Source organism: Moschus berezovskii, chromosome 24 (assembly GCF_049115385.1).
Source record: "Moschus berezovskii isolate FMDL1 chromosome 24, NW_MosBer_1.0, whole genome shotgun sequence".
NCBI lineage: Eukaryota > Metazoa > Chordata > Mammalia > Artiodactyla > Moschidae > Moschus > Moschus berezovskii.
In genome coordinates this window covers 45,837,929-45,852,547 of record NC_142483.1, presented here as the reverse complement: position 1 = coordinate 45,852,547, position 14,619 = coordinate 45,837,929, and the positions used below count along the sequence as shown (strand labels likewise).

The following is a 14,619-nucleotide window of genomic DNA, read 5'->3' as shown; positions in this document are numbered from 1 at the left end:
TTATTGCTATAGATTTTTTTTTCAGAGTCATTAAATTAATGATTGTTTACTTCAGAATCTTTGTGGAATCTCCTCCTTCCTTTACCGTATTTTCTTATGCTGTTTCCTGTTATTTATGTTGCTAATCTGAGAGGGGGTCACATTGGAGTGCTCAGAAAATAGAAGCAAAGCTCATCTTTGTTTTGTTCATCTTTTTGGAAAGAAAACAAAAAATTACCAGCATTTTTGTGTTGCCAGTGTGTTTTTCCACTGGAGTAATGGGCCAATCCAGAACTATGGCTGACTTTGACATTGAAGTCTGTGAGTGGGGTGACGGTCATTTCAGAGTGACTGGGTGCACCTGTCAGGCTGTCCCATTGCGTAACTGCAGGTGAGCTGTTGATCCAGCACAGTCCTCTCTTTGCTGGAGGGCAAAACAGTCTTGTCAGCTGGCAGGTCTGTGCTCCCAAAAGAAATCCAGATTTCCTTCTTCTGGTTGGCTTTTTGGGATCATTGTCTTTTGTCAAGTCCTACTGTCAGTGATAAACAGCTGCCTGTATTTGTGGGGAAAGAGCTATTACTCTTCTGGTATAAGGCAACATGGTTATCTTTGGAGGCTGGGCTTCCTCTGTTTCTGGTCAGGTATTTTGTTTTTATTGGAGTGTAGTTTCTTTAGAGTGATGTGTTAGCTTCTGCTGTACAACAGTGTGGGTCAGCTTTGTGTGTACATATATCTCCTCTGTTTGAATCTCTTTTCCACCCCACCCTGCTTCCCACCGCTCTGGGTCATCACAGAGCACTGAGCTGAGCGCCCTCTGCTGCACAGAGGCTTCCCACCAGCTCTCTGTTTCACACGTGGTGAATATAAGTCAGTGCTGCTCTCTCAGTTCATCCCATGCTCTCCTTTCCCTCTGTGTCCACAAGTCCATTCTTCTTGTCTGTCTTGTGGCATTTATTCCCTGGAGGGGGGACGTGGCACTCAGTGGGCCAGGCTCTGGTCATGAAACCGTATGTCACAGGTTCCTGACCCTTCATGGCTATCTGCCATTTAGGTCACTTGGTGAGATTTTCATTTGCAGTTGGGAAATGCTCTAAAGAAACAAGATGCTTCAGTGATTTAGAAGGGAATAAACCCTTGAAAACCATCTATAAAAGAGAATAAGGGAGCAGAACAAGTATGTAAAATAAAGCCCCTGCCTTGAGCTGACTACATTTTAGAAAATGATTCTTGAATGTTTGCGCCTAATAAACCTGAACTACTCTGTGAGGACCAAGAACCACTAAGTATTAGCAATGGATGAATGAGAAAATGCTTGAAATAATTAGCGTGTTTAAACTGCCTGATTGCTGCTAAATATTGAGTGAAACTCTACAGAATATGTTGGATATGAAGGCCTATATTTTTTTACTGCATAAAAATTGAATCTTGAAGCACAAGTTGATTTCAAAGTAATAAGGTTCTTTGGGTTTTCAGAGATCCCAAGTCATGAGTGAAGGCCAGAGTGTTCTTTTCTTATTACTATTAATGGTCCCCACTTGTGTTAATTTCTTACCTTACAGAAATTTTTCCTCCTCCATCCTGACTCAGCAAATTCATTCAAATTTACATAGAAGATCTGATGTTATGGCTAGTTGAACAATTCAGCAGATTCACAGATCCAGACGTAGTTAAACACAAGTGATGGCCACCTGCATGTGTTCATAATTATAGCAAGCTCACAGTAAGTGAGGTTTAGCATTAGGCGTTTCTTCAAGTTGCTCTCTGGAGAAGGCAATGGCACCCCACTCCAGTCCTCTTGCCTGGAGAATCCCATGGACAGAGGAGCTGGTAGGCTGCAGTCCATGGGGTCGCTAAGAGTTGGACACGACTGAGTGACTTCACTTTCACCTTTCACTTTCATGCACTGGAGAAGGAAATGGCAACCCACTCCACTGTTCTTGCCTGGAGAATCCCAGGGACGGGGGAGCCTGGCGGGCTGCCGTCTATGGGGCCACACAGAATTGGAGACAACTGAAGCGACTTAGCAGCAGCAGCAGCAAGTTGCACTCATCCTAAACACATGGGTGGCCATCAGGGTCACTGTCTGTGTGATCTGAGAGGTTTCACTTGAGCCAGAAAAGCTGCTGGGTGGCATATACATATTTCCTCTGGTGCAGTAGAGTGGTCTGTTTTGTATTGTAAGGAACTACCTACTCTAAATGTCACTTATCCAACTTTAACTTGATCCAAGTACCTTTTTAAAAACTTTTGTTTAGAATTATTTTGAGAGAGAGGTACAGAGATTCGTTATGTAATCCCTGTTCCTACATGTGCACAGCCTCCCCTACAAGGACCATTTTTATTATGCTGTCATGAGTTTAAAATAAATATTTGCATTTCAGAAAGACTTTGGTGGGAGGATGAGAGGAGGGGGAAGATAGTCTAATAGAGACCAAATGAAATGCAGTTAATTTCCTTCACTTGCTGTGCATCTGTCTTTCTTTTTTTTTTGAGTGGATTTTGAGAATACCACTTTCTGCTTTGCCGCCTCAGGTATGACAGATATAGTGTTTATCATTTTTCTCCTAAGAGAACCACAGCTTTTTAACTTCTGTTGTTTCTATGCATGGAGGAAAAAACCACAAAGACAACATTTTTTTTACTTACTGGGACTTAAGTCCCAATCTGTACATATTAACCCTGTCTTTTATGGGCAGCCCCGTTCTTTCATTCTTGGTTTATTTTTATAGGATGGTTTGGGGAGAAGAGTAAAAATTCCTAGTTTAAAGTACTTGTTTAGGAAGGATTCTAATAATAGAGAACAAGTAAAAACTGATTTTTTCCAGTTTTTGGTACATTAGGTCAACCTGTGTGCTTGATCTCTATGAGCAACAGAGTGCCTCTGTCCGTAAAAGTTGTTCTGCCTTGTGGCAGTGACCCCATATATTTCCCAGATTCTTGATACTGATTATCAAGAATCAGTAGTCAATGACTCAGCGATTGTGATACTTGATGTAAAAGTACCTGGCTGAATCCTCCATTGAAATAGCAGTGTTGAATGAAACACTCTAACATTATAATCCAGCAGGTTGTGTGTGTTTAAATAATTTTGAGTGACTGTGTGTGCCTGTAAGGCTTACAGTGCATTGGGGGAAGAGACAGAAATAACCACGTGAGCGTGCCAGCTGTGAGATCTCTTGATGAATACCTGGCCCTGTCTCAGGGTCCATTATGGTGCTCTAAAGAAGTGCAGCTGGAGCTGAGGTGGCGGTCTCAAAAGAAAGTAGCAGGAGAGCATTCTAGGCAGTAGGAACAGAAATCGCAAAGGCCCTGTACTAGGGGGACACCTGGGCCATCCTGGAAAAGCAGTGCGGTAGATGGGCAAAGTTACGAACTGATTAATAGATTATTCCGTATGGAGGCACAAACCCCATGTTCCTTCCCCCAAAATGACCTTAGTTCATCTCACTTCTCACACCGTGATGTGTAATAATTAGACAGGTTGCCTGTGATTTTGCTTGTTGATTGGTGTGCTGTATGACACACAGGAACCACTGTCGGGGCTGTCCTGGGCTGCCATGCTGCACTACAAAGTCTTCCTCATCAAGCAGTGTCTGATCTCCGTAAGGTGGCAACAGAGGGAGAGTAAAGTAAACCAGCAGAAAGAGCCAAAGATACCATCTCTTTTCTTACATCTGTGTGTTCCTTTTTAATTTTCTTTTACTTCTGGCTCCTGCCACTCAGGATCACATGGGCTTCTCCAGTGGCTCAGTGGTAAAGAATTCACTTGCCAGGTAGCAGAGATCCAGGAGACATGGGTTTGATCCCTGGGTCAGGAAGATCCCCTGGAGGAGGAAACAGCAACCTGCTCCATTCTTGCCCAGAAAATCCCATGGATAGAGGAGCGTGGCAGGCTACAGTCCACGGGATTGCAAAAAGTTGGACATGACTTAGCGACTAAACAACAACTCAAGATCCTGTACAAAGACAATCTGTTTTTTATAGGTATTTGTTATAAACTAAGGAAAAGGACACTATGAAAACTTTTATTAACTTAGAAAGTGTTTAGCAAAGAGATCATTCCAAGTCACAACAGAATAGGTTACACCTGGTGTTTTTCACTCAAAGGTTTTCAGATCATCTTGCTTTTGATCTTGCCTGGTTGTCTCCCGACCATGTGGAGCTGGGCTGAGCATTTCTTATTGGTTCCTCTTGAGATGAAAGACTGACTGTTCTACTTGACCCAGTTAGAGGTATTTAAGTTCATTGTTCTGTGCTCCGTCCTCCCCTCAGTAGCTTGGAACTAACGGGAAATACCCGGGGCTGACTTCATCTTGAGAATGTCTCCTTTGTGCATGGACTTCTTTCTTGTCCTTTTCCTTGTTCCCTAGTAGGTCCTGTAAACTCCTTTGTACATTTTGGTTCTGGGTCTGGCTGTTTTATTGTATTATTACTGGCTGGTGGCTGACTTCATGTCACATGAATGTCTGGTTTGTATAGCCTTGTTGGCGCTTAGGCTCAGCTGTCCCATGAGCATGTTGAAGCAGGTGTTATCTACTTCTTAGGCCTGGAGGCTGTAATCTGGTCATCATCTTCAGACTCAAGACCTACTGTAATGACTAAGCTGCAGAAGAATGCTTCTTTATGTTTTGAAACTGATGAACTGTTCTCTTGTTCCTGCTTTGCTGGTTCTTTGTTTTTCTTGTAGTTTGCATTAGTCTCTGAATCTCGATGAAGATGTCTGATAAGCTGACTCACATGCTGTCTGGCTAGACCCATTCTTTAAGCCTAGATGTGAACTGACAATCCCATCAAGCTGTCTTCTCTGGGATATTAGAAGGTGGGTTCTGGATTACTATATGAGTTTGGATCCCAGGTAGAGCAATGGTAAAGAATGTATTTGCAAGTGCAGGAGCCGCAGGTTCAATCCCTGCATTGGGAGCTCCCCTGGAGATGGAAATGACAACCCACTCCAGTATTCTTGCCTGGAGAATCCCATGGACAGAAGAGCTGGTCGGGCTACAGTTCATGGGGTTGCAAAGAGTCAGATGCGACTAAGTGACTGAGCACTCACACACACACACATACATTAAAAGTAAATAACTCCTGTCAAATGAGTCACACAGTACATCTCAGCTTTCTTTCATGTTATGAGATGAAAGATGGGGCTGAGTATTCTCCAAGGGTCCATGGAGCTCTATGCTCTGGGCCTGTTCTCTGAAGCTTTCTGTCTGAGAAAATGGTGTCATAGCAAAGTACTCATTACTAACTAATCTGTGCTGACAAAAATACTAAAACTTTCTATTACTTATTTATTTATTTATTCTGGCTTTTCTGGATCTTGGCCGCTGTGCAGGCTTTTCTGTAGTTGCAGCGAGCAGGAGGTACTCTCTAGTTGCGGTGCGTGGGTTTCTCAGTGCAGTGGCTTCTCTTCTTATGGAGCACAGGCTCTAGGCACATGGGCTCAGTAGTTGCCACGCACAGGCTTTGTTGCTTCATGGCGTGTGGAATTTTCCCAGACTAGGGATTGAACCCATGTCCCCTGCATTGACAGGTGAATTGTTTAGCACTGGACCATTGGGGAAGTCCAAAAATAATAAAACTTTTTACATTGGGAATAATAGCTATCTGTTCCCATATTCTGGTTTCTTTACTTTTCTATTTCAATTGTGACTTAGAAATGGGACTACAGAATCAGTGTCAGTTCATCCTTGGGAGATCTTTGCTGGCATCCATTGGCTGTTTTGGCTACAGTTGAATATTGTTTTATGTCAGGGTATTTCTGTTTTTGTTGAGGATCTTGATGATGTGTGGTACTGTGATGCAGTCATGAGGACATGGTTCTGGTTTTCCCTCATTGGAAAGATGCTTCAAAAAAAAAAGGAAAGACGCTTCATTAGATGGAAAAATTAAAACTCTTGGTGCCGCAAAGTAATTTGATATGGGTTTGAACTGAAGCTATTCTATCTCTTTAATCAGTAAAGAAAACTAGGAAAGAGTTAGAAACGGAATCTCATGCCAGGATGTCATGATGTTATGGGTAGGGTACATGTGTTCCTGTTCATCAAACTGAAATCCCAAACTAGGGGGTGTATTTTCGGCCCATAGTGTTAACATTATTTTAGTGTTTGTGAAAAGTTCATTCAAAGTCCTTTTGAATCCACCCGAAGTCCTAATGCTTTTTAAACTTGTAGAATGATTTGGCTCATAGGAAATAACTTTTGTTGGTGCCTGAAGTTATTTTATGAGTGTAATATTAATCTCCAGTCATGTCTGCAATGTCAACCTTGAGGTATATGGAACCATACCATTTGCCAGAGTGTAGCTTAAACAACGGAGAAGGCAATGGCAGGCCACTCCAGTACTCTTGCCTAGAAAATCCCATGGATGGAGGAGCCTGGTAGGCTGCAGTCCGTGGGGTCGCTACGAGTCAGACATGACTGAGCGACTTCACTTTCACTTTTCACTTTCGGGCATTGGAGAAGGAAATGGCAACCCACTCCAGTGTTCTTGCCTGGAGAATCCCAGGGATGGGGGAGCCTGGTGGGCTGCCGTCTATGGGGTCACACAGAGTCAGACACGACTGAAGTGACTTAGCAGCAGCAGCTTAAACAACAAATGCTGTCTTTTCTTGATTCTCAAGAATAGCTACAGTTATCATATACCCTTTCACACATCCGTTATTATCTCCATTTAGATAGATTAAATATGAAGCCCTCTTTCTACCAGATACCTCTCAAATCCTACCAGATCTCATCAGTTCACATATAATAAGAGCAAGATGTAACCTGTTCAGTCCTCAGTTTTCTCTTCAGTGCCAGGTATTTGAAGGAGGTTCTTTCTACCTTTATAAATCGAGTAAGTTCTTTATAGTCCTAGGGTGAATTTGCCAAATGATCTTTAGTCTGTTCTTTCCCGTACAGGGTTAGTCATCTCATTTTAGTGGAGCCTTGGGGTTTTCCTGAACGACCAGACCTTGCTGATCAAGAGAGACCAATTCCAGTTTGGATCAGAGCCTTGGGAGCAGCGTTGACTCCCTTTAACCCTTTAGCGGGCCTCAGGATTGCAGGGCCCTTTGGTGAGTGCTTTTACATCTGTGTCCTGTGTGTGTGTTTGTGCCCAGTCACTCAGTTGTGTCCCTCTTTGTGACCCCACGGGCTGTAGCCCACCAGGCTCCTCTGTCCATGGAATTCTCCAGGCAAGAATACTGGAGTGGGTCGCCATTTCTTTCTCCAGGGGATCTTCCCGACCCAGGGAGCAAACTGCATCTCTTGCATTGGCAGGTGGATTCTTCACCACTGTGCCACCTGGAATGCCACATATCTGTATCCCGGGAGAGCAAAATGTTTATAGAGAACAACAGAGGTGTATTTGCTGATTACCATTGTTAAAATAAAAACAAACCTTGCTTTTTCTCCTCCTCCTCTAAAAAGTACCAGTCAGTGCCTAAAGATGACTGAAACCAGGCTCCTCTCCTTAAAGAGGAATCTTTATATGGTAAACATTACAGATAATTAGCAGGCCGAGGACATGGAAAATGCTAAGGATGAGGATAGGTGACCTTGGACATTCTGAAAAAGGCCAAGCCAGCAGTGTCACCGGTAGTGTATCTGCTAGCCCGGGGCATGGGAGGAGGTGATCTGTTGGGGAGTGTTTAACCAGCTGATGATATCCAGCTGACAGGTCATAAAGCCAGACCTAATCGGTGACCTGGGATAACAATCATCACTCAGATTCCTTTCTTGCCCCATAATGTCAGTGTTAAGAAGATAAAGTCATTCTTTCCTACAAAGATTTGGGGGAAGTCTCTGATTTGAGTTTATTTCACTCTCGACTCCTCTGTCTGAGCGTCACTCACCTTGTTGTCACGGATGGTGATAGTCTGCACCTCTGCCTTTCCCTCTTACGGCTTGAGTCAGTGGAAAGGGCTTTAGGCTGGAAGTAACAGAAGACCTCAGCGGCCTAAAGCAGAAGGCCTTCTATTGTTTTCTTAACAAGCAGTCCGGAGACAGGTGGTTTTAGCATTTTTTTCTAGAAGCGGGCTCCTTGGTGAAAGGGTCTGGGTCTGCTTATGTGATCTCTTGACCTTTCACCTCACAGTTCAGCGGTTGCTATTACAGGAAGTGTCAGCTCGTCAAGCAGCACCATGAACAAGAGGAAGGGAAAGCATAAGGCTCTGCGTCAGGGAGGAGGGTCTCCCCGCAGGCTTCCCACGTGTCTCTGCCCACCCCTGATGTTCCTCCATCAACCACGAAGACTTTTCTGTGACTGATCAGTCATCCTTTACTTATTTCCAGGGGTTTGAGTGAGCAGCCTGCTTTCCTGGGCACCTTGCTGCCTAACTGACACACAGAAGTCAGGTTTGCTTAGCAGGAAAAGAAGATTGGCATGGTGGGTGGGTGAGGGTGTGGCAGTAACTTCTGTGTAGGTGGCTGTAGACTCTGCCACCCTCTGCCCAGGCCCAGCCCCCCCTTGTCCGAGTGCCATCCCTTTGGGGTGTGGAGAGCAGCAGGATGCAGGAATGTGAAGAAGGCATAGAAACTGAATTGGTGGCCATGCCACATGCCCTCAGCACTGATGTAGATAACCTCTCTTCACCAGGTCAGTTCAGTTCAGTTGCTCAGTCGTGTCCCACTCTTTGCGACCCCATGGACTGCACAAACCAGACTTCCCTGTCCATCACCAACTCCCGGAACCTACTCAAAGTATCAGGGTCTTTTCCAGTGACTCGGTTCTTCCATCAGGTGGCCAAAGTTTTGGAGTTTCAATTTCAGCATCAGTCCTTCCAATGAACATTCAGGACTGATTTCTTTTAGAATGGATTGGTTGGATCTCCTTGCTGTCCAAGGGACTCTCAAGAGTCTTCTTCAACACCACAGTTCAAGAGGATCAGTTTTTCAGCGCTCAGCTTTCTTTGTAGTCCAACTCTCACATCCATACATGACCACTGGAAAAACCATAGCCTTGACTAGACGGACGTTTGTTGGCAAAGTAATGTCTCTGTTTTTTAATATGGTCTTTAGGTTGGTCATAGCTTTTTTCCAAGGAGCAAGTGTCTTTTAATTTCATGGCTGCAGTCACCATCTGTAGTGATTTTGGAGCCCCCAAAAATAAAGTCTGACACTATTTCCACTGTTTCCCAGTCTGTTTGCCATGAAGTGATGGGACCAAATGCCATCATCTTAGTTTTCTGAATGTTGAGCTTTAAGCCAACTTTTTCACTTTCATCAAGAGGCTCTTTAGTCCTTCTTTGCTTTCTGCCATAAGGGTGGTTATCTGAGGTTATTGATATTTTTCCCGGCAATCTTGATTCCAGCTTGTGCTTCTTCCAGCCCAGCGTTTCTCATGATATACTCTGCATATAAGTTAAATAAGCAGAGTGACAATATATAGCCTTGACATACTCCTTTCCCGACTTGGAACCAGTCTGTTGTTCCATGTTCACTTCTAACTGTTGCTTCCTGACCTGCATACAGACTCCTCAGGAGGCAGGTCAGGTGGTCTGGTATTCCCATCTCTTTCAGAATTTTCCACAGTTTATTGTGATCCACACAGTCAATTGATCTGCATAGTCAATAAAGCAGAAGTAGATGTTTTTCTGGAACTCTCTTGCTTTTTGATGATCCAGCAGACGTGGGCAATTTGATCTCTGGTTCCTTTCTTTTCTAAACCCAACATCTGGAAGTTCACGGTTCACGTGCTGCTGAAGCACCAGCATCCCTCATCCCAGTAGGGCTTGCCAGCTTAGGTGCCAGGTCTTCCTTTGATGAGCTGCTTAAGAGCTTTAAAGGCCTGAAATGTAAATGGATTTTGCTTGATCATAGCTCTACAGGTAGCAATAATGGGGAAAGTAAAGGATGAGAGGAAATCAGGGGATAATGATGGGGGCGGGAGGAGGCCGAGGAGGGACCTTTAAAGCCATGCCCCTGCCTCCTGTTGGTGCTTCCACAGGGTGGTGAGGGCAGCATAGAATGTCTCCTGCATCATGAGAGTCCTTGGTGGGGCTGTGTGGTTCCTTCAGAGGATCAGGGAGGCAGGTGAAGGAAGGAAGGAGGACCTTGCCACAGTAACGGGCAGTCATAGCAGAGAGGGAAACCAGCCAGTCCTTGGGCCCTAGAAGGGAAAACAGCGACTGCGGAAAGGTTCCTACTCTTCCTCCTCTTTCCTCTGGGTGGCCTGCCCCTGCCTTTCACCTCGGGTGGGCCGTGGGAGCCACTGTGGATGACCTTAGTGGGCAGTACTGCTAGTGTTCCAAGCAGAAAGTCTGAATGCATTTTCCCAAGAAATATATATATCCCAGCTCACTTCATTTGACTTCCCTTGTGGCTCAGATGGTAAAGAATCTGCCTGAAATGCAGGAGGCCCGGGTTCAATCCCTGGGTCAGGAAGATCTCCTGGAAAAGGAAATGGCAACCCATTCCAGTATTCTTGCCTGGAGAGCTCCATGGACAGAGGAACCTGGAGGGCTACAGCCCATGGGATCACAAAGAATCAGACACAGCTGAGTGACTTTCACTTCACTTTACTTCATTTAAATGTTAATATGTTGTAAATGTGGAAAAGATACAAATTATTAAGTTAATTTTATGGTATGCCTTGTCGTATTCACCTGCCTTAATGAAATTTATTTTCCTACAAAAACAAGTCTTAGGCAACTGTTTTTGACCTCCTGAAGCATATCTGTAAGTCAGTATTTGACAGTCTTTCATTCTTATTGTAATCTTTCCTTAGGGAACTTGAGAGCAATTTCTAGGATCTGTGCTTTTTTGAACCTAAAATGCATATTTGAACATATGCATAATGTGGCATTTAATATTTATTACAGAAGCAAACACTGAAATCTTCTCTTGTTTAGTATTGTTTAGTGCCTCAATCGTGTCTGACTCTTTGCAACCCCATGATCTGTAGCCAGCCAGGCTTCTCTGTCCTTGGGGTTTCCCAGGCAAAAATACTGGAGTGGGTTGCCATTTCCTTCTCCAGGGGATCTTCCTGACCCAGGGACCGAATCTGCATCTCTTGCACTGGCAGGTGGATTCTTTACCAGTGAGCCACCAGGGAAGCCCCGAAATCTTCTCTACTATTATATAAATTAATTATAACTTAAAACGTTTGTTTTCTGTTACATAGGTTTAAGTCTAGTACAGCGTTTAAGGCCTGATTTCAAACGGAAGTATTCTTCAATGTTTGAAGATGATACAGTGACAGAATACATCTACCACTGTAATGTCCAGACTCCGAGGTAAGGGTCTCAATTCTAAATTTACTGTGTTTGCGTTTTAGACTTTTCTTGCTTGAAAATGTGTGAACAGTCCAGGAGATATTTATCAGTAAATGACTCAATTTAAAAGGACAAGTAGTTCTTAATTTACTCACCTATTCATGGAGGACCTGTGATGTAAAATGCTGTACTGGATTCTGGTGAGAGATTAAAAAGTCAGATGTACTGTCTTCCCTTAAGGGGCCCATGGACAAGTTGAGGGGAGTCTTGGTCTCGGGTGTCTTGTTAAGGTGACCAGAGTTGAGAGGTCATAAAGAATTTCAAATAAAACTGTGTTCTCAAACCGAGTATGAATGTTGTACAAAAAAGGAGTTCTGGTGTAAACAAAAGTAAATGGTCATCTATACCATAGATCTTCTTAGAACCATTTATTATGCCAAAGGGTTTTAAATGTGGCAGAGACAAGGCAGCCTTTTCAAGGTCATTTGCTGATGGCACCCTTCTGTACACAGCACCTCTTCAGTACTGTGCGTCAGCCTGAGAAGCACTGAGAGGGGAGAGGGGACAGGGAGTCTGTGTTAATTCTGACAGTGATTAGGAGAAAGAGCGTAGTAGCTAGAGGAAGCAAGAGAGCCAAGCAAAGGTATAGCTTATTAAAAAAAAAAAAAAAGGACTTCTAGATGTCAGATACAAGGTACCAGTGGAGAAAATGGGAGGAGCCCCAAAGCCAGAGCCTAGAGTCGACAGGGAGAAGATCAAGAACGGAGTGTGATGGTGAGAGCTCCAGTTTCCATTCTGCGTTCTGTCCCAGAATTGTTGAAGGAGTTTATCAGATATATGGTGTCTGAACCCTGTCTCTGAGACTGATTCGGCAGTTCTGGGCTGCATCTTTACCAAACACTTCTGATGATTCCAGTAGAGGTGGGCCATAGACTATACTTTAAAATGTAAAAATGGTTTCTCATCTTTTCTAATATCCAGGCTTGGGTGAAAAGCTGAGCGGTGAGATGCAGAAATAACTCCTTCACTTTTTTTTTCTTTGCCTCTCTCGCTTCTATCAGGGCTTCTCTGGTGGCTCAGATGGTAAAGAATCTGCCGCCAGTGCAGGAAATCTGGGTTTAATCCCTGGGTCGGGAAGGTCCCCTGGAGAAAGAAATGAGAACCCACCGCAGTATTCTTGCCTGGGAAATCCCATGCACACAGGAGCCTGGTAGGCTACCTTCCATGAGGTTGCAAAGAGTCAGACACGACTGAGCAACTAACACCACTTCTCTCAAAGAATACGTATACCTACTTTATTAAAAAGATTGAGGCCATGAGAGCACTGGGGGTATAGCTATAGCTTCCATCTTTTTGATAAAGTAGGTTATAGGTTGTCTGCCAAAGGGGAGGGAGGCTGGAGCGGTTTGGAGTCTACAAGTGACTGATGTTTTGTGACTCACCAGGCACTTGACTTGGGTGGATTATGTCTGAACACTTCACTGACTTGTACCAGCAATTGTTAGTGGCCTGTTTCAGGGAACTCATCTGCCTTCCTGTGTGGTCTCAGTGTTTTGTTCTTCACCTACTCAACATTTCACAATCACATGTGCCCATGTAGGCCTAGTTTGTGGCCTATCCTGTGGTGGAACTTGAATTCACAAATGGCCATTCACAAGTATGCCTAGTACCAGAAAGAGACCAGAGAAGTGACCGCAGAATGGATCTGTCTGAGGAGTTTGCCAGATGTTCTGTATTCTTTTATGTGATGGTCAGTCAGGTGTGGCCCACGCGAGAAGACATAGGAGAGGCTCAAGAGAACAAAGTTTAGTATACTCACAGGTCCTGGAGCGGGGTCACTGAGGAAGGCTCACAGAAGACGCAGCAGGTTCTGATCAGGTGGCAGAAGACAGGCATGAGGGGAACTCCAGGCGGGAACCTTTTCTGGGTTCTGTGGGAGAGGCAGGCAGTGCAGGGTGGGCAACGTAGGATGGACTGCTTAAATTATTTCAGCAGGCTCTAAGATATCCAGGTGGTTTCTAGTTGTTTGGCACCTGGCCCTGGGATGACTAAGGCAGAGGAACATCACCTAGGATGTGCAGGCCAGACAGAAGAGGCACAGCTCCATGTTAGTTCACATATAAAGGGGTGGTCCCAGTTGAGTCCTTTGGTATCTCTAAAAATAAGTTAACCCCAAGAGGCAATCTCTTCCCAGCCAGAACAATTTTTAGGGGGACTTCCCTGGTAGTCCATTGGCTGAGACTGCATGCTCCCAATACAGGGGGCTCAGGTTTGATCCCCGGTCAGGGAGCTAGATCCCACGTGCCACAACTAAAGATCCCAGATGCTGCAGCGAAGATTGAAGATCCCACATGCTGCAACGAAGACCCAGTGCATCCAAATAAATAAATATGTGTTTGTTTTTTTAAAAAAGGTTTTCAGAGGTGTCAAACATCGTAATATGCAGAAAATTAAAAACGTAACAGTTCACAAAGAATACTTAATCTGAATTTGTTCCTATCTTGGTGTTGGTGTTGCCATTGAGGATAAAAAGCTGGTGTCATGAACCTGTGGAAAAGCTGCCTTGTGAATAAGTTAGAGTGAAAAAAAAAAAAACCAAACATATTTCCACTTTCTCCAAAGGAAATTTGATAATTTTATGATAGGGACTTAGGGTCACATGTTTTGATTTGGAGGAGGATCATTTTTTGTAAGAGTTTTTTTTTTTCTAGAGGTTAAAACATCCTTCTTTATCTAACAAAAAAGTATATCTTCTGTGAGGCTTGTTTCTTACACTTCCTAGTAAATTGTTTTCTGTGCAAGCTGCAGTCTTTCTTAAATGGGGGAGAATCTGAATATGAGCATGTTTTAATAGAGATGAGAGCATGATGTGCGCTTATCCCCCAGAATCATGCATGTGATTTTTCTTTCTTTAAGTGGCGAGACTGCGTTCAAAAACATGACTATCCCTTACGGTTGGGCAAAAAGGCCAATGCTCCAGCGAATTGGCAAAATGCACCCTGACATTCCAGTTTCGGTGATCTTTGGCGCCCGATCCTGCATCGATGGCAATTCTGGCACCAGCATCCAGTCACTGAGACCACAGTCCTATGTGAAGACGATAGTAAGTGTGTGGTGTGGTTTTGGTTGCATGTGAAGTCTGTTCTATTACCTTTGCTTTCATTGAGCTCTCCGGCCATCCCTGTGCCTTCACATCGAAGCTGTACCTGCAGTCTTGGTCAGAGACCTGTAGTCATGTGTGATGCGGGCAGGGTTTGATCCAAACAAATCTTTGTGTCCAGACAGCAGATCGCCATTCTTGGGGCCTTGTCTGTCCTGCAGCCACAGCATCTCTGAGGTGGGAGAGACCAAACGAGGGACAGACAGATCCAGTAGCATCTCTACCATCTCCCAAGGCAGCACATTCTTACCTTGGGCAGTGTTTCCGTTGGCCCTACTGTTA

At 44.3% G+C, this 14,619-nt stretch overlaps 1 protein-coding gene across 1 annotated transcript in view; it reads left to right on the top strand.

The window, feature by feature from the left end:
- Positions 1-14,619, top strand: part of ABHD5 (abhydrolase domain containing 5, lysophosphatidic acid acyltransferase) — a 44,108-nt gene that overhangs the window by 21,567 nt on the left and 7,922 nt on the right. Inside the window, exons 4-6 of the mRNA XM_055414496.2 lie at positions 6,883-7,037; positions 11,087-11,198; positions 14,094-14,280. Of these exons, the coding sequence (XP_055270471.1) occupies positions 6,883-7,037; positions 11,087-11,198; positions 14,094-14,280 (454 nt within the window). The remainder of the gene's footprint in view (positions 1-6,882; positions 7,038-11,086; positions 11,199-14,093; positions 14,281-14,619) is intronic.